Source organism: Coenobita brevimanus, chromosome 13, assembly GCF_032717465.1.
Source record: "Coenobita brevimanus isolate Jiangsu-jjx chromosome 13, ASM3271746v2, whole genome shotgun sequence".
NCBI lineage: Eukaryota > Metazoa > Arthropoda > Malacostraca > Decapoda > Coenobitidae > Coenobita > Coenobita brevimanus.
Window position 1 is genome coordinate 58556824 of NC_136966.1, and position 23258 is coordinate 58580081.

Below are 23258 nucleotides of genomic sequence, written 5' to 3' on the forward strand. Positions count from 1 at the left end.
TTGGCCGTAGTTCTTTTAGGGCTTCCTTGATGTCCCTCACTGTAATTTGGATGTCGGTGCGGTGGTTTGATTGAGGCGTGTCGTCTGTGAGGAATGATGCCGAGTTTTGGACTAGTGATTGTGTTCTTGGGGTGATAAATACACTGTTGTATTGCTGCATCAGTAATTGACAAGTTTCTCTTAGGTCTTTTGCTCTTGTTCCCTGCTGTGTTCGAAGTGGCCCAACCTGTGTTTTAGTCTTACAGAATCTTTTACAATAGCTGAAGAAGTATTTTGGGTTGTGCTTGATGTTCATTACTGCCCGTTTTTCTTCAAGTCTTCACTGAGCTTCATGGGATTCTTTAATTTGTTGCTCAACCTCTGCTATCTTTGCACTGATTGAGCGTTTCTGTTCTTCGTTATGCGATGTACTTATCTGCTTGTTTAAAGTTCTCATCTTCATCATGATTCTCCTGTCTCTTGGGATGGTGTTGTGCCGGGCGTTTCTCATTCTCCTCTTTACTGGGACATAACTCGGACAGGTTTTGAGCATAATGTTGAGCAGTGCTTATAGCATGTCATTTGGATTATTATCTCCTCCCCAAAACTTCAGTCTGTGTTTCCAGCTGATCGAGTCACTGAAAAAACTGATCTCGTCAAAGTTGGATGGACTCTGATGGGCACTCCATTGTTTGCCTGTCTCCTGCCTTTCTGTATGTGGTGTTTAGGGTGATAAGATTGTGATCTGAAAGTATTGTTTTTTCCATTCGGTAGCTGCTGATTGCTCTTGACTGTTAGTGAGGAAGAGGTCTAGGATGTTGTTTATTCTTGTTAGGCTTGTTATATGTTGTGAGAGGAGTACTTTATCAGTGGTATCCAGGAGGAGTACTTGATCCTCCAGTGTGCCTCCCGAGATGATACCTTCTGGCCACTGGACAAATGGGAATTTGAAGTAATGTTGAGCAAGTTACAGAGTACTTATACAACAAAGGAAGGTGGTGGATCTTGCAACACACCTCCTTCATCGAGTAAAATGACACAGTCAGTGGTTCCTTTGACGTTAGGATACATACAAGACATTAGCATTTATATAATTAACTAATAACCTTCAGTGAACGATCGATAAACGCCGGGTGATCTCTTTTATAACCCCATCCACACTTACATAAAAGGGGACGAATTCGTATGAGGGTGAGAATGTAACGGAGCGAGCTAATATGATGCGTATATAATATACAGTATGAGGCGAGTTTGTATGAGACGTTTGTATGGGTGATTTCGTACTGGGTATTTGTATGGGGGTGTTTGTATGAGGCGAGTGTGTAGGGGTGACGAGAATGCAGACAAGTGTTTATCAGCTGCCTTTGAAGTTCCGTGTAATCTGTTTTCGGCCCCACGGAGGATTTTTTGGTATACAATAGAGTTCAGTTCTAGCTATTCAAGCTTTTTATGATTTAATTAAGAATCATGACTACATGGGAACTATTCTAAAATAGTCTTTCGACATTAATATAACAAGCTGTATTAACTATATTATAATACTGCACAGGAAGCCGAAATAACCTCAATCCCTCCATCTCCCATTGAAGTGTAATCAGCAGGTGGAAGAATGTCTTTTTCATTTGTTCTTTCCATTTCTTGACGATTTTTCTCAGCTTGGGGTACTTTTCGAACTGAAGGGATAAGGAAAAACATACTCTTTCAGTACGAGACCTTTTAAGTAAGTAGAATAAAAGCGTCTAGTACTGGCAAGAGTAAACTCAGAGGACGTCGCCGGATTCTTCAAGGGGACAAAGGTCACTGCAGAAGAAAATAATGAGTGGCCAAGATCTGGGAGGAGAGCTGAAGAAAGCTCTCTGTGAGACCCGTGACTCAATGGAGGAAATCTTAAATGAAGCTAGAACGAAGCTGGAGAGTGAGTGATTATAGTATTTATGTAACTGATTAAAAAGATAGTACTGCATTTACTATATTTTGACAGATTCCTAACAATTAGATATCCAGCTCTCATGGCTAGGTGTTGTCTTAGAGGGCTGATTTGCATAACAACCAAGGGCACTCAGTCTCACTTTATAACCGTGATTCATCAGATTTGTCATGACATAGCACCCAGTTTAGCGTGGCTCAGTTCTCTCAGATGAAAATTTGACTGTGATAATAATAATCCCTTCATGCATTGGTATAACTTATACTTAATACTGTCAACTAACCACAGGCTTCAAACTAGAAGCTTTAGAGTAACTCTTTCACTATATATTGCACATCCTTCTTAAGTTGATGAAATGTGCCTCATGGTAGCCTTTCAAAATGTCATCAATGAAGTGAAGCTAAAGGTGGATGGGGGTGAATGTAATGAGCAAGTCAATGTAGAGCCACAGTAGCTGTTGTCTTTTTCTGCCTCTGAGCTACATGAAATCAATGTTAGTAAAATGAAAATCACCAAGTTAAGGTGAATGAACTACAGTGTAGCTAGCTGTGTAGTTGAATATAAATGTGAGAGAGGTGAAGCCTTAGTGTAAAGTGTGCATGTATTTACCAAATTTACCTAATTGTGATATACAGGAAATGAACTATGGGGCTATACTGCTGTTGTAACTTGACAAAGATCCCTATTCCCTTTCAGCTCAGCTGATGGCCAAGTGTAGTCAGACTGGAAGGTTTGTTTGACTAGTAGCCAAAGGACACTCTTTCCTACCTCATAATTAAGGCTCATCAAAATTTCCTGGAACTACCGTAGCTAGCTGCAACTTGGTATTCAAGTTGAAGGAGTGATCCAGTCCTGTGAGGTGAAGAGAATGACTATAGGAACCAAAACAGTTCACTCCTACCTCATTATCAAGGCTTCCTGAATTTCTTGCAACAACAGTTTATGTTTTCAAGTTGTGGGAGTGGCCCATTTCCATCAGGTGAAAACAAGACAGTTATCCCTATATTGGTGTGCTGATGTTTGTTCAGGTTGTAGGACTGGCCCAGTTCCATCAGGTAAAAGAAAACCATCCAACCATTATGATGTACTGATATGGAGGGCACTGTCAGTTAATGTTTTAGTGGAGTAGCCACGATGGATGTTTTCAAGTTGTAGAAGTGACCCAGTTCCATCAGGTGGATACACACAGACTATAGTGGCGTGCTCATGTGGCGAGCATTAGTTGTTGGTGTACCAGTGGGAGTGACGCTGGTAGATTGTTGTGGGTATGTGGCTCGGGTAGAAGGTGTGTCCATGCAGCCCACTCTTAACCCTGACGTCTCCGGCAGCTGCGACTTTGTGTTCCTGAGTAGGTGGCGGTGGCGGTCGTTTGTGTACCAGCGTGGGGATATGGTCTCACTTATCTCCCCAAAGGACCCCAGCCAAAAAATAATCAAACGTATCATTGCCCTAGAGGGGGACCTGGTAGCCACACTAGGGTACAAGCGTAGGGTGGTCCGCGTGCCTGAGGGTCACTGCTGGGTGGAAGGGGACCATACAGGCCACTCCCTAGACTCAAACTTCTTTGGCCCTGTGGCACTTGGACTAGTTACCGCTAAGGCTTCTCAAATTGTGTGGCCCCCCCAGCGTTGGCAGAGACTTGAGAGCTTTGTACCAGAACACAGGCTGCCCCTGAACCTGCGTGAGATATCTAGAGCCAGTGACCTCGGTGAGACCCCTGATATGACTGATATTGAGGAATAAGTACATTATCTGTGACTAACACCCATATTCTTGGTCTGTATGAAATGTGTGGGAACTACAATTCAAATGAACAGTGCTGACGTGGATGTCAGATTTAGAGGGCACTTGGATGAAAGAATATGTTTTGTGGAAGTGTTAATATTTTTGTCTCATCATTCTCTGCAGCTGTGAAACCCACTGATTTTTGTTTAACCATTATTCTTAAGTTGATCTTTATGCAAAATGAGGGTTGCTTCATTTGTTAATTATTTGGAATTTGAATTTGAGGGAACTATAAACAAAAATGCAGTGGCTCTGGGCGATGTGGATAATGATGGACTGAATGAGCTGGTGCTGGGTAATGAAAATGGGGTAGTGGCAGTGTTTAAAGATGAGCACCCCAAACCAGTGGGTGAAGGAACCGAGTTAGGAATGATCTCGGCAGTCGCTGTGGGAGACGTATTCAACTCCGGCCAAAATGCCCTTTTGGTGATTACAGCATGTGGACATTGCTACATATACGACTTTGAGGACACCCCTTTGAGCACAGCAGGAGAGAAAATTTTGCTGCAGCCCACACATACCCAGCGCATCCCGGCGAATGTGAAGGTTGTGTTAGTCGGGGACGTAAATGGAGATGGATTTTCCGAGGTGGTGGTGGGTCTGACAGATCGAGTAGTTCGCACATACCGCTGGGTTCCCGGAGGTCACGAGGTTGGTGGCCGACCTTCAGGAAAGCTTGTGGGACTCAACAAGTGGGAATTGGGAGAACAGATTGGAGGCATAACCTTCAACCAGTGTAGAGATGGTACTCCCTCTCTCTTGGTTGCACAGCCAGGAGGAACCTACTTTACTCTCAAGGTTCAGCCTCCTGGTCAGGACACCCAGCTGGACCCCTTTGATGAAAGTTCATCAGAACTGCTCACAAAGATGTCCCTGGATTATGAACCTTTGGCATCAGGGAGGCTGCGCAATCCCAACATTCATACAGAGATCTGTGGCAATATAAGACTCAGCAGAGCAAGACCTGGTTCCACTAGCAGTGAGCCTGATACAGCTGACACTCTCAGGTCACAGCCTGTTCGTCTGAGCAGTAATGAGGTTGAGGAATATAACCAGTATCAAAGTACTAGTACCACCCTCCCACCCCATATCACCAACACAATCACCACTACTACTGGGAGACAAGCAGGGGAAGCAAGAAATAATGATACCAGGGATAAGAGTGTGGGAAAGGAGGTGGGAAGTGAAGCCTCCAGAGATAAAAGTGGAGGAGGGGAGGCAGTGTGTGATGTGCAAGGAAAGAAGAGAACTGAGAATAGAATAGCTGGAGATGAACATGTAAAATGTGAAGAGGATGAGATGAGGGAGGGGGGTGGGGTTGGTGGTTTACAGGGAGATACGAAGAAGTGTGCGAGTACAGTGAAGGAAGGAGAGGAAAGCAGGGGAGGAGATGAGGGTGAGGGTGAGAGAACAATGAAGGAAGTAGAAAGCAGAGGAGGAAGCATGGATGGGGGACTACACCATGGATATGCCCTTGCCACGCTGGATGGAACCCTGATGCTTGTCCAGGAAGGAAAAATACAATGGAACCTTCAAGTGGACCACCAGCTTTTTGCTGTGTGTGCGCTGGATGTGACAGGTAACGGAAGGGACGAGGTGGTGGCATGTGCATGGGATGGAAATACGTACATCGTGTGCGAGGCCACCGACTGTGTGCGCTTCACTTTCCATCACCCAGTCTCAGGCTTCACTGCCGGACACTATGGACTCAGGGGCAGGCAGGTCAGTCAGAAATTATTTTAAGCCACAGTTTAACCTGAATATATACAGTCTAAAGTTAATCTTGGTCAAAGTTCAATCAAAATGTGATTTTGACTTCACTTTGAACTCTGGAGTGTGCAGATGAGTCCATCAGTTAATCTATGCCAGAGTTTAACCTGAATAATTACCCTAAGAGCTGAATTCATATCAGACAAGGCACCATAACATATCTTCCCCTTCAGTATAGCTACCAGTAGGCCATGTCTGCACATGACATTCGTATTTAAAAGTTACAAATAAGGTAAAAAAAAAGTCACTTGGTCATAGTAAGAATAACCTCAGAGATAATATCATACCTGTTATGCAGAAATTCCAAATAATCCATCATCATCATCATCATCATCATCATCGTCATCATCATCCTATCCAGTCATGAATCCAAGATTTATGTCTGTTTACTTACCATGCCTCTTCTACATCCATTATCTATTTTCTATGATTGAAATACCACTCGGCATGTCTGGTGACTTAGCCAAAGGAGTGGCTGGGATGGCAATGACCACCTGAAATATGCCTGGCCAATTTCCAAGGGAATACCCCCCTTCCCCCCGGAGTTCTCCTTGGGGCACCCAGTAATGAGGCATGGTCATTCCATTTTTCAATTGCTAGGTGTGCCCCTAGTCATGTCTCCTAGATGAGCAATAGGGTTGGAATAATGATGATGATGATGAATTGTGTTGGCAGGTGACTTGCCTGGTGTATGTGTCGTTTGGGCCTCGTGTGTGGCTGTATCACGACCTGGATGTAGCACCAGTGGTCACCCGATCATTAACTTACGTCCTGGAGCAGGACCCGAGGTACAGACAGTTGCTGCAGAAGATTGGCTTGACTGATGCTGACCGTACAACACTGAGGCATCTCCATCGGTACCTTCTGTATGGCCCCCTGAGGTAGCTGGACACCATCTGGAATTGTACAAGGACATATGCTAGATGATATAGGTGGCTTCATAGCACCTCTTCTTTTACTACATATTTTGCATATTACACCATAATGTTCTCATGTATATTATGCATATCATGTTAATACCAATATAATTTCCAACAGCGATGTATTGGTGGATACAGAGATGTAATGTTAGGCCAGCAATTGTTTGTCTTTAGTTTTGGATTGAAAATATTGTCAAGGGCATATACATATGTAATTTGCACGTATATTTTATCTGTTCAGAATATTAGGTTCTTCAATCTGATGACATTTTATATATATATATATATATATATATATATATATATATATATATATATATACATACAGTAAAAGTCCTGTAATCCGAATGGCAGGGGACTGAGGGTCTGTTGGACTATTGTTTTTTTTTGGACTATTGGGAGGGACCTTTGAAAACATTAGAAATATGTACATGATCATTAAATAAGCACTTAAAATGATATGGATTGTTGTTTTAGACACTGGAAATGCATAGCAGTGTAGCTGAATAGTTGCAGGCAGGTACTGTACATCCAAGTCCAAGCCAGATAAATCCCTAGATAAAGCCCAGAAAAATTTGGTCTTGAAGTATTCGGAGTATTGGGATATTCGGATTATTGATGGTCGGACTGGAAGACTCCTACTGTGTATATATATATATATATATATATATATATATATATATATATATATATACAGTAATACCCTAGATGCAATACCCCGGTTCAACGATGGGGGTAGAAATACCACCATACCCCACCTAATGATGGCCAGACCCTTGTTTAACGATGGGCTTTTATATTTGTACCGTTTTTGATGATATTTTGGCCTAAAATTATGTGTTTAGGTTGATTTATAAACTGTTTTTAAACTTAGATTTGTGCATTTTAGCCATAGATGTGCTGAATATTATCATACTGGGGAACAGTTTACTAAGTTTGATTTTTTCCAGACATATTTGACAATATTCAGATTTTATTTGTTAAGTTTCAGTGAGTTATTTACAGGTGTTAGGCTTAGTTCAGGATCATTTACAGCTGTTAGGCCATTTTGATTGGCTTTAAAATTGTTTTTGGACTCGTTTGGGTGGGTTTTGGACTTGGTTTGGGGGGAAACCCAAGGCTGATAAACGCTTCCCACTACTTTACGCATTAAAAGTACCCCAACGTACGATACCCTGCCTAATGATGGGGTTTTATCTAACCAATTACATCGTTAAACCAGGGTATGTATGTATGTATGTATGTATGTGTGTGTGTGTGTGTGTGTGTGTGTGTGTGTGTGTGTGTGTATATATATATATATATATATATATATATATATATATATATACATTCTTCCTACCATTAGACAATGTTGTTAAGCTTAGGGGAGACTAGTAATTGCATCCCAAGGCTCATCTCAGCACAAACCCAGTGGACTGCAGGCTAAAGTTCCAACACTTGCAATCCATCATCCTTGAGAAGGTGTTTAGGGCTGTTCATATAACTGGGCAGTGAAGCTGGCTGGTTATATCGGTACCACTGCAAGAAGGTGTCCTGTCCAGCACCTCTCATAATGAAAGGGTTAATGAAGACTATAATCTAAGACTTCAAATTCATGAAGTCTCTTAAGTTGAATATAGTTGTCTGATGGTAAGAGGCATAAAATTAAAAAAAGACATCATCAGAGTGATGGGGACATTTGTAGCAATTTAAGTTGTTTGGTGTTTACTGTATATGAAACTTGATATATAAATTGTAAAAAAAGAAGCAGTCAATTTTGTTTCATATTTATCTGTTTTGAAAGTAGTATAGAATCATCATCATCTGGACCTCTTTTCCCACCCTAGGGCAGGGTGAGGAGTAGCAACATCCATACAGCCTAAGTTTGTCCAGTCCAATGGGCCACGCTTCCATTCACTCATCATTCAAGGAATGCTGGCTCTATCTGATACGCCAAAAACATTCACCACATTCTGTAGCTTCACGTACATGTATCTGATAGTGTCAGTATAGAAAATAAGCATATTTTATTCTGTTAATGTATTTTTTATGATATTACATGACAGCTCATAATAGTGGTGCTTTAATGATGCACAAAGGGCATAATAATATCTAAAGAATGGTTGTTTATCTATCTTTCTTGCATCCAGATTATACAGATAATGGAAAGTTGCATATTGTATTGAATTATGTTCAGACAGTTGGCTACCACTCCTGTTTTATTATTTAATACTGCAGGACATGGTTACCAAAAAGTTCCTGAACACCTGGGCATGATGAATAACATTGTCCCATAAAACATCATCATCTGTGTGGGGATTGAACCCACCTCACCATTGCAGATCTAAAAGATGTGTGGCCTATGCAAAATTATGGTGTTTTTCTTACTGGATTGTATTCAACCTGTAGTTAATATCATCATCATCGTCTGGACCTCCTTTGTCCAGATACTGGATCCCTGCCTCTTGGACTGGTACTTATGGACCCTAACCCAGCCTAACTTTGAAAGCCACCTAAATAACTCCCTACCGGACAGGCATAGCACCTATTTAAGACCCTATTCACACCAGTAATGGACATAAAGCATGAAATAAATGAAAAGGAACCAGAGAATGAGGAATCAGAAGTGAGTATGGAAAATATTTAGCAGTGTACAGCGTACTTACAGCATGTTTGTGGCCGCCCCCTCTAGGGCTCTGGCAGTGGCGAAAATGCTCCTGAAGCAAGTACAGTAATCCAGTGTTGTGCTGCACCTAATTCTTTGCACTGTGAGTTATAACTGTTTAACACTGCACATTCTGTTCTTAATTGCGCCACGCCAGTTTCAACTTCAGTTTGCATTCCACACTGAATCCTTTGCATTCTGAATTCTAATTTCTTAACAGTGCACAACACTGTAAATTCCCATGTGGTTTAGTGGTGAGGTAATGTAGTTTATTCACTGTTCATTCACAAAAACGAGCACGTGCGGCATCCATTGCGAGGATCATCTACTCACGATGGTTAGGCGGTAACTGGGGAGGGGGGAGGAACAGTTTGGGGCCGGCGGCCGTGTGTAAACACAGCTGTTCGGCGCCACACGCCAATTTCAGATTACGGGTGGGAAAAAATTTGGATTTTAAAGTTTTTTTTTTTTTTTGGGGGGGGGGGGTTCTGAAGGCCCAAGCCCAAAATGTCCAGGTAGTGGGGTGTCCGGTTATTAGGCGTCCGGATAATAAAGGGATTACTGTATATATATATATACAAATTGTCAGCCACTGTGACCAAATTGTGCTGAAATTCACTACCACCCATACTGCAGTAGGTCTGGATGTGTGGATCTGACAGGAAAAACATCATAATTATATGACAGTTACACATCTCTGAGACCTGCAGTGGCAAGGTGGGTCGAGCCCCACACAGATTAGGGTGCTTTGCAGTTCAGTGTTGTTCAACCTGTCATTAATATATGTACAGTACAACCTGGGCATGATGGATGTGAAAATGGGTGGACAGTAGCTTGTCATCTTGGAATAGTTGGTATGTTTGATTATGGAGTCATGTATTTAAAAGGCATTCCACTCATGCGTAGTGCTGTAAACATTACAGAAGGAGACACACAAAAGGAGAGCTGTCTTAAGATTCTTTGGTCATACACGGTATGCCGAAATGCATGGTGCTTACAGTGTCCAGATACAGTACTTTGTCAATAGTGTACATATGCTATACTCTTTTTACTCCTTGCATAGGTTCAGCCCCATGAGTGGAGGATTTTCCATCATGTAATGCCATCAACAGAAGCAGGCTGGTCAGCTGCACTTAAATATACTGAAGTACAGTGAGCCAGCATCTGGTCCTTACACCTCGAATGGGGTAATATGGGATTTACGTATGGCAAAACACATTTACATGTACTGTCATGATTTGCACTGTAGAAAAAAATCTGTAAAAAAAGTAAAGCTGTATGAGCAACCTAATGATTTAATTACCTATCCTCTTATTAATACTAAATCCTTTCAATGCATTTTTTTTTTTTTTTTTTTTGGTGCTGCCTGATTATTTTATTCAGTTGAGTGAAAACATCTTTAGTTGGTTTGTTTTCACCTGATGGAACTGGACCACTCCTACAACTTGAATACCTGTACTGTACTTATTTGTGGTTGCATGAAATTTGATGAGCTTTAGTTATGAGGTAGGAACATATGCATGGTTACTGCATTTCTTTCATCTTGACTTGGAGGAGATTTTCATCTCCCACAGCTTGATGGCAGAATAAGACAGTACTATGGTTCTACACTCTTCCATAGCACATATTTGTAACTGGTACTATGTTCTTGTGTTTTTCTTTTTACAGCTAAGCATTTAAGATGGACAAATGCCCATTATGGTTAAATTAAGGTGAAAACATTATACAGTCACTACTCATTTTATGATGGGGTTACGTCACGTCATACCTTATCGTATACCGATTTTATTGTAAATCGGGAGACTGAAACACATTTCAAAAGGGGGGTTATGTCAACTTAACTTCCCAAAGTCATCTAACCAAGACTGAACCATAAATGACAACTCACCTTCATTCCTTCCTGTGTTGGTCCAAGTCGTCTCCAAGTCATCCCCCCTGAGGCTGGGGGACAGCCTGTGCTTAAAGGCATTTGTGGTCAGCCTCTGAGTCAGACAGGAACAGGTTAGGGGGAGGGGAATCCGGCCCATACCCGCACCAGCCTTAGCACTGGGGCCCATACGTGCACCAACCATAGCACTGGGGCCTACACTGGCACTGACCTTACCACTGGGCACACAAATCCACAGTACTGTACAGTAATTCACCAAAAGAAACACTATCACATCAGTACAGGCAGAGTTACTCATGTACAGTAAATCGTTGCAACAACACAATACAGTAAAGTAATCACACTTGCGTAAAGTTGGCCTGGTGCTACACAATGTCTACTGTAGTATGATGTTTGGCTGAGAGGTGACGATAACAGGGGGGCACACATGAACAAGTTGAAAAGACAGGGCTTTGAAGGGGTGGCAGGACCTGAACCATAACAAAGCGCTGCATGCCGGGGCCGCCATCTTGCCTGAGGCAAGCAACGATCACGTTACGTAAGCCTGGCGCTTTCCGATGGCAAAATCGTTATAGCGGGATATTTATCGTAAATCGGATTTTGGGGTGGAACTTTTCTATTATCACTGTAGTGAATTATCGTAAGCCGAATCAACGTAAAATGAGTTGTGACTGTAGTCAAATGAAGCATCCAGTATGACTACACTTGGTCATCAACTCAACTGCAAGTGATTAGGAATCATTGTAATATTAAAGGTAATGCACTGTTTACCAATCAGTCTTATACTCTAACCACAGCACAGTACACTGGGCCATTAAATGAGCAGAAAGTGGTTAGGGATGTTCAGGTTAGGACAAATGTTCTATACTAGTGAAGGGGTTAGAAGCACCATACAGTAAGTCATTGTTATATGTGGGCCTTTTGCATGCCCTTTTTGGAATTAAGTTACCAGTGAATTAGAAGAAATGGCCCAAGAAAGTTCCATTGCTGTTTTAAAGCTAATTTACCATTTTTCTGGTACTTGAGAGGAATACTTTCATGTGGCAGCATCAATACAACCATGCAGATCCACTACTTAGTTATACAAATGTCCCTTAACTCCCCCCCCCCCATCCGACTCCGTTCCTTCTTTACCCCTGCACAATTGTTGACTCTATACATGGGTTTTATCCACCCCTGTGTAGAGTACAACTCTCATGTGTGGGGAGGCTCCTCACATGCAGCTCTTCTCAATAGGGTGGAGTCAAAGTTTTTTTTGTCTCATTAACTCTCCTTCTCTTCTTGGCTCCTTTCAACCTCTGTCTCTTCATTGCATTGTTGCATCTTTATCTCTTTTCTATCGTTACTTAATGGTCACTGCTCCTCTGAACTGTCTGCTTGCATTCCTCCACCTCTAAGACGGGTGCTACGCACCCGTCTAGCAGCAAACTCTCATCCCTTTTCTGTCCAACTCTCTAATGCAAGAGTTAACCGTTACTCCCGGTCCTTCATTTATGCAACAGGTCAACTCTGGAACTGTCTCCCTCTGTCTGTATTTCCTGCTAGCTATGATCTTCAGTCGTTCAAACACTGTGTGTCCAGGCATCTCGAAATGATCGGATCTTGAATTTGGCTCTCTCTTGTATTTTGTCTTTCTCTTGGAAGGAACAGTTATTGTGGGCTCATGGCCTTTGGTTCCTTCTTCCTAGCATAAAAAAAAAAAAAAAATCCCCCATAAGCAGGATGGTGGAATGCAGGAAATGGTAGTTTCAACCTACCTGCCACCAGGTTTACATCTCAACTGAATCTTGGGATACAGCAACTACTACTACTACTACTAGTACTACCACCACCACCACAATTTCTCTCAGTTTGCAGTCTTGGTTGTATGTATGTATGCATTAGAGAACTGTTCCATAAAGTGGAATGTACTCAGATGTGACAAAGGATAAATAGATAAATATTTTACATGAATTAAGTTTTAAACATGATTTTTTGCTGTAAAAGTGTCTTACATGATCAGCTACTATTGATCCTGGAAGGTGCTACCATGAGAGTGAAGTGTGGCTACGGGCTTGGTAACTACCCACACAGTTATCACTCAGGCAGGAAGTATTCAGCAACATGAACAGTCACTCAGTGATCTGTCATCTGAGTGACTGTACACATAGTCAAAGTCTATTCTGAGACTCTCACACTGTTACAAATCTTACTATATATCTCAAATTTCTTTTATCCCAACAGCTTCCAGCAGCTGTTGGGAAGTAATTAACTGGTTTAGGCATGTGGTTTAGCTTCCAAGTCCATAGAAAACATCAGCTGTACCATGACCAGCTCCAATACCGAGGCTCCTTAAGTGGAAATGTGGTGTCATTTTTGGAATAAATCAAAGTTTATGCCTCATATTCCTGCATCTCTCTTAACCCTTTCAGTTCAGGGACATGCTTTTTCTTTATTATTATTACTTACAGATAATTTTATTTAGCTTAAGAGCTATTTATCACAGTGATTAGGTAATAAAGTGTGTATCTAAAATATCTTGTTGGAGAAGTTTCTACTAATGTGATTAAAATTGTCTGGAGACAACAAGACTAATATAGAAAACATGTTACTGGATCGAAGGGGTCAGAGTTCATCATGAAATGATTTGGGCATGTGGAGAGGATGGAGGATGACAATAGGACCCAAAAGGTAAGTGCAAACGTCAGGGGTGGAGTTGTGAGGCAGATCGAAATGACTTTGGATGAGGTCATATAGTGTGATCTCAGGGATAATGAACTGAATAAGGAGGCTGCCAGAGATCGAGCAGCATGGAGAGCTGCCATTGGGTGACCAAGGCCATAACATGCAAGCATGCTGGCGTCTAATAAACGATACGATGCAATACAGACCCTTAGCAGCCAAGGGGAATCCAGAAAAGCTAATACAGTAACAATAAAACTGTTCTGCAATAGGAAGCAATTAGCTGGTGTTGATGCTTGACTTAGTTTCCAGTCCATAAAAAAAAAAAAAAAATGCAGCCTACAGGTCCTTATGAGGATACCCCTTAAAAGATTGACAGCTAATGCCAGGTGGTTTTATTCAACTGAGAGTGACCTTTGGTATTAAGGGTGTTAAAAAATAGATTATAATAAAATTGTACTACACTGCAGTGATGATAAAGTAGCTAGCAATGGTGAATTAATTGGGTCTTTATCAACAGAACTTGGTGCCAGCAAGTTCATCAATGAAGGTGTGGGCGTGCTGGCTGCTGGAATCAACATCTATGCTAATCTCTTTATTAGGTACAGTAAGTCACTGATTTGCATGGGTTTATGCGGTACAGATACTGCACAGTTGATCGATAAAATTATTTGGCCATCCTTACATATTAAAACAGTGGGTGAAGCTTTTGAAAATAATCTCCAGTAACTTTTCATGTATGTGTATGCCTGCCTTTTCATCAACAGACCACAAAGAAAGAATTTTTTGGAACATATAAGAAACACTAGTCAGTCAGACATATTTTGCCTTAGAAAAAATGCAAAAGGAGCAACCCTGATCATGAAGCCATCAATCACCTACTTAAAGATAGTGATCTCCTGGTTATCATGCATAACTGGTACTGAACATAGTGCGTGATAACAAAACTGCGATAACGAAAGCACAGGCACTCCACTTGTAAACCCAAATTTTACCTTTTACAACAATTTAGACTCACTAAATACATACATACAAAGTATCAGAAACAAAAATGGGCATGGTTGGGTTATTAGAAAATTATGAAAACTGCACAGTGAGGAAGAAATATGTAACATATACGGACCTGAAATGGGCTTGAGGTAAAGGGTTTTGAGGCTAGGGAATGAAGAGTTAGTGGTCTCCACCACCTGGGATTAACTCTCAAGTAGGGCCTAATTGTTGAATCCCTCAAAGCCATCAGAAACCACAGATTTTGTGCAATCATTGTTGGCAGTATCCTCCTCCCCCCAAAAAAAAAAGGCACAATAATGGCAGGAGTGTGGATTTTCATCTTGCAGTGATGATGAAAACTGCTATAACCACATGTGCAACAAACCAAGGGATCACTGTACTTTTTTTTTTATTGAGTGTACCTAGCACTGGTTACTTATATAATGATTTCTCTGTGGCTGAAAGAAAGAATGAAAGAAGAGCTATTGACTGAGGTTAGCACAAGGTGGTCAAGGGCAACACAGTACTGTATCTTTATGTTATGCTCTGTTTGGTATGGTATGGTACATACACAAAGAGTGCCTAGGAAAGTCTTTGAAAGTGAAATCAAGGGTAATGTTGGTAGAGGCAGACATAGGTAGTACTAAACAAGAGTGAAACAGTTTATTGGTGAGAAAGATGGAAGAAGGGGAGGAATGTCTGAAAGGGTAAAAGTAATGTGAGGATAAAGTAGCCTGGAGGTGGTTCTGTCATGGCCACAAACCTGGCAGGGGGTTCCCAGGAAGAAGCAAGGCATAAGGGATGACGATGAGGATGATAATGTTTCTTATCCCTTCTTTTTTACTACTCTTCTGTTTCTCTCTCTCTCTCCTCCAGGACAGGGATGGAAGACAGACAGACCCTTGATGCAGCTGTGGGCAAGAGTAACCATGCAGTCAGGGAGGCAGGCAGCAGGCTATATGACATTGAGGTAAAAATTTCCTTCTCACCCCACCCTACTTCCTCCTCTCTCTATTTTCTCTGCACCTTACTCTACTGTCTCCTCCTTCCCTACCTCCCCTTCCTTCTCTTCCCTATAACTGTTTGTCCTCACTTAAAGGATGCAACTTTAATGCTTTAAGTGAAACTCATTTCTGGCATATTACTGATCGGCTAAGACAATGAAAGAAAGAAAAAAACTAATTTCGGACTTCAAAATGGCTTCGTAATGAATCATAAGCAACTTCACGTGAAGAGATTGTGTTAATTCATCAGAACTTATTAATGAAACCAATTTAAAAGATGACAAACTGTACATTAATGCTTATGTTCCCTCCCTATGCATACCCAAAGAGGGTTCAAGTTGGGCTGAAACTGCTGTGTCTTCCCAGTGAACAGCTTTTCCAAAAGAGTGTACAGTTTTTCCATTTACTTCTGTTAACTCCTTCACGCAGGGGATGGTTATTTTATTCCACATCATGCTACCACCAGATGATTTTATTTAACACCTTCAATCTGATGACAGTTTTTTATTTTGACTTTTCTGTCTCAAGATGATATTATACACTTTAGAATAGACTTTTCAAACTAGGGGGATTTGATATAGCCTCCACTAGCCCTTCACAAACTCAATAAATTCATCTAGGGATATCAGAAGTAGCAGAAAACATACATCCTTAGAGTGAAAGGGTTAATTTTGGGACAACCCCTCACACTGAAGAGTTGAAAAAAATCACTAACCTCTTCCATTGTGAAATGTTTCTCCAAAGCCATGTAAAATGGTCAGATTATGGCAAGAATGAAATGAAAATTGCATGTCCTCCCTGAAGGGGTCAGTGTTGAGCTATTAATCAGCATTTCTGCTGTGTAGTTACAGTACTGTGTAAAAAATTAGCATACTGAGGTAATAATAATAATAAAAAACATCATCATTATTATCATCATCATCCGGACCTCCTTTCCCACCTGAAGGCAAGGTGAGGAATGTCCAGACAGCCCAAGTTTGCCCAGTCCAATAGGCCATGCTTCCATTCACTCATCATTCAAGCTCCTGGAATCCTGGCTGTATCTGATACACCCAAAACAATCACCACATTCTGTAGTTTCACATAATCGACTTGGACAGAGTCAATCCGGATGCTGTCAAGTTAAAAAGGGGTGCCAGATCCCTGATCATGCACTTCTTCTCACAACATTCATCCAGCCAGCTCAATCTCTTGTCAGTTCCCTAGCCTCACCAGCTTCCATACCTCTCTTCCTCACACACTCATCCACCATATCCCTCCACCTTCTGCTTGGTCAACTTCGCCTCCTTCCTCCTTCAGATTTGCAGAGATATACCTTTTTCACCACACTGTTGTTATCCATTCTCTCTGCATGACCATATCATCTCAGTACACTCTCTTCAATTCTGGTGTCCTCTCTCTACATCTTTCATGAATCACATTATTTCATATCCTATCCACTCTCTGTACTCCACATACATTCCTCAGCAGTCCCATCTCCACTGCTGTCACTCTTGACTTTTCATTTTCATGCCACACCATAGTCTCACATCCATATGTTAAAGCTGGCACTAACATTCCTTCATGTAAGCCTCGTGAAGCTGCAGCTCTCAAGCCTCTGTTTCTTATCAAGGCCTTCATAGCACCAGCTACTTTCCTTCCTTGTGTCACTCAACTTTCCACTTCTTTGGCACATTTTCCTCTCTTTTGTATCATTGTACCCAGGTATTTGAACCCTCTCTCCAATTTCAGTCTCTCTCCATTCACTGTAACATCACATTGGCAGTTACCTTCTCTCTCAATAACCATCACTTTACTCTTTTCTGCATTTACTCTCAAGGCACAACACTCATAGACATCAGCAAAACTCTGCACTAGTCTACCAAGTTCTTGTCTGGTATTTGCAAGTAGTACTGCATCATCAGCATACAACAAATTTGAGATATTCCATTCATTAACAGCGCCATCTCTCTCTCTCCATTACTCGTGCTTTTTACTTCTCTCATCACCCCATCCATATATATATTGAACAACCATGGGGATATCACACAACCTTGTTGCATGCGCACACCGATCGTGAACCATTTGCTTAGATGCCCATCTACCCTTACACATGCTTCACTACCATCATAAAAATAAAAGACATACATATTATAAACTAGATTCACTTTAATAAGATGTAAAATTTCTATATTATTGTTCTATAACAAGAAATGAATACAGTACATGATGCTGATCACAAAGAAGTGACATGCAAAGGAGGTAGAGCTATAGTATTGTTTTATTCTACCACTGATCCATGTGAAACAAGCTGCAAAAGAACAAAATTCTGGGCCACATTAAGGTGAAAGAACTATAGTACAGTGAAGCCCCAAGTCTAGCAACATCGTTGTTTGCGGTTTCATGGTTAGTAGTGGCCTGCAAATATTCCCAAACACCAGGTTTCGTGTGAAAAACTCTCCGTTCGCGGTGAGAAAAATGTAAAACCTGCTTGAGGATAGAGTTTGTGCAGGAGCAGCAGACAGAAGAGATGCAGCACAGGATGGATGTGTTGCATGGAGAGGCGGAGGCAGCAGAGAGAGAGGAGAATGGAGGTGCCAGAAGTGGCGGGGTGCAGTAGCCTCACCACTTGCCTAGGAAATTACACCCCCATCCCTTCCATTAAGCACCTCACTCTAGCATTCCAAATGAGTTCCTTGCCTACAATGTACTTTGTATTAATGCTAGTTTCTTTTCGGTGTGATCAGTATATTTTACATTACATAAATGGGTTTTAGAGGGAGTTGGCATGGGACCCAGAACCAATTAGCCTATTTTACATAGGATCAATGCCTCAACTTTAGTGGTTTCATGGTTTGTGGTACTTTTCACAGAACCAATGAGGCACGAAACGCAGGGCTCCACTGTACATCATTGCATTTTATATCATCACTTCTTGCTGTAGTATAGGGTATTGTCGCCTTTTGTAAATAAATCTGTGCACTTTAACTTGGTCAAGATTTTCATAATTTTTCAGGTTATAAAGGAAACTGCTTCGGCTCCCATTTCCTTCACTTTCAGGATGAATGGAATGAGTTCGTTGGAGAAATTGAGATCAGCGAGTCACAGAAGGGAGGCAGCTTAATCAGTGCTGGGGCTGATATACCCACTCACATCAAGCTGAAGCACATTAGCCTGGCTGGGACTGAAGCCACTGGTCAGCACACACAGGGAATTAGTTGGAATGAGAGAGATGATAAAAGTCAGCCTGTGAGTTCCAGTGTGAGTCAGCCTATGAATATGAGCCAAGATGAGTGTCAGTATAAGAGGATGAGAGTAAGTCAGGATGAGAGTCAGTGTAAGAGGATGAAAGTAGGTCAGGATGAGAGTCAGTTTCTAAATGTAAGTCAGGATGGAAGTCAGCCTGCAAGTATGAACCAGGAAAAGAGTCAACCCATGAGTCTGAAAGAAAATCAGGATGAGAGTCAAAGTATGAGTTCAGATATGAGTACAGATTCTTCAACATCCCCATTAGGCTCTGAAACAACGTTGGGAGAGCTCCTGGCCAGAACCAGACACCCCCTGACTCTACTGGTGTTGAACAGGCACTTTGCTTGACTCCCCTGACGCATCCACATCACCCAGCTAGCAGCCAGGCAGGTAGGTGAAAATCAGACTAAAAGAGGGTTAACACACAGAGGACAGCTAATGGGGATATAATCTGAAGGGGGTGATTGTACCATAGAGTCAAAGTCCAAGCTGAGACTCTCACATTGCTACAAATCTTATTATTACACATTTCAAGTTTCTTTTTTCCTAACAGTTTTCCAGCAACTGTTGAGAAGTAATTAGCTGGTATTGGCACTTAGTTTAGCTTCCAGTCCATAGAAGACATCAGCTGAACCATGGCCAACCCTAAAACAAGGATTCCTTGAGAGAAAGCAGGGTGTCATTTTTTGCTATGTTGTATTATTTAAGGGGGGTGGGTCCTTATTGGGGTGGGGTGAACAGAGAGTCTCCAAATGTGCATCAGATCTTCTATAGTTCTTTCACTTAAACTTGACCTAGGTTTTCATCCTTGTGCAGCTTGTTCAAGTAGCTCAGTGTCAGAATAAACTAATACCATAAGGTACCTCTACAATCTTTCCAGAGCAATTCTTCGAGACTAGCATCATATTCTAGTGTTAATCTCTCGTTACAGCTCAGCAGTCAAGATGGAGGGATGGTAGTTTTAGGCCAGGCCAGGGTAAAATGAGTACAGTACAGTAATTTCACTCAAAATGACAATCATGAAATATTTTGTAAATAACTAAACTAAATGGTGGATAGACAAGGATTGTGGAAAGTACAGTATTAAGAATATATGGAGTAGATGGGAAGTTGTTGAAGGCCGTGAAAAGTATGTATGAGGGTGCATGTGGATAGTGAACTGAGTGAATTTTTCTATTTGAAGGTTGGATTGAAACAAGGATGTGTCATGTCTCCATGGTTGTTCAATCTATATATGGATGGGGTTATAAAAGAGATACAAGGTAGGGCAGTGGATCTTGGAGCTGCCCTAGCGAGAGAGGGCAGTGTTTGGAAACTACCTGTGCTGTTGTTTGCAGATGATCCTGTGTTGTTAAGTGAAGACGAAGGGGAGCTGCAAGGCTTGGTGGATGAGTTTGGGAGAGTGTGTAAAAAATGGAATCTAAACGTGAATGCAGGGAAGAGTAAAGTTATGGTCTTCAAGAGAAGTGAAGTCAGTGAATGTACAGTGAGGCTGGATGAGGAGGAAATGAAAAATGTGAGTGCATTTAAGTACCTGGGTAGTGTGATGAGTAAGGATGGAAGTTTAGAGGGTGATGTGCTTGAAAGGGTGCAACAGGGAAGAAAGGTTGCTGGTTCCTTGAAAGCAGTAATAAGAAAGAGGGAAGTGAACATGGAAGTGAAGAAGCTACTACATGACAGAATTGTGATACAAACTCTGTGTGTAAGTGAAGCTTGGACCTTGTTGGAGGGAAAGAAGTAAAAAATGAGAGCAGTGGAAATGAGTTATTTGAGAGAAACATGTGGAGTCACATGGATAGACTGACTGGCAAATGAGGAAGTGAAGAAGCGTTGTGGTGTGGATGTGGATGTGATAGGATGAGTTAGGAGAAACACACTGAGGTGGTTTGGCCATGTGGAGAGGATGGAGGGTGAGAGACTGACGAGAAGAGTGTATGTGAGTGAGGTGGAGAGGGGAGAGAGGGAGGGGTAGGCCAAGGATGAGATGGAGGAATGGAGTGGAGAGGTATATGAGAGAGGGGGGTGTGAGCTGGGAGCAGGGCAATGAAATGGCGGGGGACAGGGCGACATGGAGGCGATTTGTTTGTGGCCACCCCTTACGGGATTGAGGCATCTGGCATTAGACAGATAGACAGACTAAACTAAATTCATACATGGCTCTTCCCTCAAGGCTGACCTGGGTGGTGTGGGGTGTGATGTGGTGGTGATAACATTCGGGGAAGAGAAAGGAGCAGTGCGGTGGCTGAAGGAGACTCACTGTCCCTTCCCTTACTTCACTGACCAGCCTCGAGCCCTATACCAGCACCTTGGCTTTAGGAGGTCAGTTCATATAATATTTAAGTTTTATAATCACATGAGGATTATGTATGACAGTGCATGGAAGTTGAAGATTATACAGCTTATGGCACTGTATGGGGAGCTAAAAATTATGTATGACAGTGTATGAGGAGTTGAAGATTATTCATGATGGTGTATTAAGAGTTGAAGATAATGTCTGGTGAAGGTGTGTGTTTGAGGGGTTGAAGATTATGTATGACAGTGTATGAGGGGGAGGAAGACCAAAAGCAAAATGTAATGACATGGTGTGGGTGTAAGAAAGTGGCTGTTGTACAGCACATCACCAAGGTCAGAACAGAGTCCTTTCGTATAGAAAGGTACTGAACTGAGAATATGAAGAATGCATAGCCCCCAGCATGGTGAGCTGTGTATAGGAGATATGTATGAGTAGTAGTCTCAGCCCGGATTTTTGACTGTGTGATAAATATGATTGAGTTCCCCACCTGGGAGTGTTGTGCAAGGCCAATTACCAGGTCCTAGCCTCATTTCACGCCATTGGTAGTACATCCCAGTACAATGGTGGGCTAACGTGTGCTTCACCTTGCCCAAGGGTGACCTGGACCTATGCAAGGCAGGGGCATCCATCTTCCCTGAGTCGGATGCATGCTCTAGGTGCATACCTAGTGAAGAAGAGTGATATTAGCTCCTTCCAGTTTTGCATTTACAGTCAGGCTTCAGGATTCAAGCAGTATCTTCATATTCAGCAACTCTGTTCAGTAATATCTTAGTTACTTAAATTTTATACTACACCAATGGTTATTTTTCAAGAGAAGGTGCCATACTAATAAACTATATTTTTTATACAATGTATTCCTGAGTGATGTCATCATCATCATCATCATCATCATCATAACCTCTTTTCCTTCCTAAGGACAGTGGGAAATGGGATTCAGAAGGCAAGGGAAGAGAAAGCATAATAATATTTTACACTGGTAATTGACAGGTGTGTGGTAGGTGGTGGCGACCATCATCCATGCACTTGATGTAGTGCTGCCTACTTCTTCCTTAGCCTGTATCATTCTTTTCTGTGCCTGCCTTCCTGTCTTCCTATTTCTCCCATCTTTCCTGTCACTTCTTATTGCTTTTCTTTCCTGTACAGGTAGCTTTACATTGAGTGACAAGGCAAATGATTTCTTGTAAGCCAAGAAACCATTTACAACGCTGGGTGGTAACCATATAACCAAACCATACGTGCTTCCTATGTGTCAGCAAGTGAGTTGGTGGAGGGTTAGTGCCCCTCCCCGTAAAACAAATAACTCAAAGTCAACTGGCCACCCCTTACGAGATTATGGCGTCTGGCAATAGACAGATAGATAGAATTGATAGGTGGTGCTGGAGAGGGACACTCATGTAGTGGCACCAATATGGCTAGACCATTGTGTGGCACAATGATATAAAAATTTCTCATTTCCCTCCTTGTCTCTGGAAAAAAGTTTGTGGACTGCAGGACAAGGGCAACAGCCTGTAAGTCCACAGGTTTCACATTCAGATGAGCTCGAGGCAAAAACTATGATTATTACTATTAACTCGGAGGTAATTTATAGGTCAGTAAAGAATGTGTGGAACACCAGTACCCTCAGCTACTATGGGAGTGAGGTAACACGAGGGACAACCCTTCCTAAAGCCTACTCTGACTTAGAGGACGACCCCCACCAGATGGGCGGCAATGCTATATTGGACCGCTCTGGCAGACTAAGGTTCATTTATCGCAGCTCGATACCAAATGACAGGCCCTCCGTAAATCACATTCTCGATGCACTCAAGTCCATTCAGTAAAGATCTTTGTGTAGAGTTACTAGATTCTCTGTAAATCACATTTTCATTGCAGTCAATTGTGTTCACTCAGGATCTTTATCTGTAGCTATTGGGATTTCTGCAAACCACATTCTCAGTGCAATCAATTGTGTTCAGTAAGGGTCATGTCCAACAGATAGCTTGATCATCTTTAGATGAAAGGACAGTATGAATGTGGATTTCTTGTACAAATCAAGTAACTCATGGAGCATATGTGGAATATGTCATATGTAAAGTATGAAGATGACTGCTACTTCCTTAAATCAAAAGAAATTATTGGTATGTTGTTTGAGACAATATGTGATAACTTGTACAAAGACAGACAGGT

The 23258-nt window shown here is 41.8% G+C and overlaps 4 protein-coding genes across 4 annotated transcripts; all 4 read left to right on the forward strand.

The window, feature by feature from the left end:
* The first annotated feature begins 1793 nt into the window (after nucleotides 1-1793).
* On the forward strand, nucleotides 1794-21096 carry LOC145416661 (uncharacterized). Its single transcript, XM_080285599.1, has 6 exons — nucleotides 1794-1894; nucleotides 14098-14179; nucleotides 15444-15537; nucleotides 18611-18746; nucleotides 19065-19189; nucleotides 20970-21096. The coding sequence occupies exons 1-5, from the start codon at nucleotides 1795-1797 to the stop codon at nucleotides 19145-19147; spliced, it is 495 nt and encodes a 164-aa protein (XP_080141725.1). The 5' UTR covers nucleotide 1794; the 3' UTR covers nucleotides 19148-19189; nucleotides 20970-21096.
* LOC145416643 (mitochondrial inner membrane protease subunit 2) lies at nucleotides 3053-3741 on the forward strand. Its single transcript, XM_080285579.1, has one exon. The coding sequence runs from the start codon at nucleotides 3113-3115 to the stop codon at nucleotides 3647-3649; it is 537 nt and encodes a 178-aa protein (XP_080141705.1). The 5' UTR covers nucleotides 3053-3112; the 3' UTR covers nucleotides 3650-3741.
* LOC145416650 (KICSTOR complex protein ITFG2-like) lies at nucleotides 3867-6624 on the forward strand. Its single transcript, XM_080285587.1, has 2 exons — nucleotides 3867-5413; nucleotides 6137-6624. The coding sequence occupies exons 1-2, from the start codon at nucleotides 3872-3874 to the stop codon at nucleotides 6344-6346; spliced, it is 1752 nt and encodes a 583-aa protein (XP_080141713.1). The 5' UTR covers nucleotides 3867-3871; the 3' UTR covers nucleotides 6347-6624.
* Nucleotides 19781-23020, forward strand: LOC145415997 (uncharacterized). Its single transcript, XM_080285100.1, has 3 exons — nucleotides 19781-19789; nucleotides 20970-21118; nucleotides 22681-23020. The coding sequence occupies exons 1-3, from the start codon at nucleotides 19781-19783 to the stop codon at nucleotides 22910-22912; spliced, it is 390 nt and encodes a 129-aa protein (XP_080141226.1). The 3' UTR covers nucleotides 22913-23020.
* The last annotated feature ends 238 nt before the right edge of the window (nucleotides 23021-23258 follow it).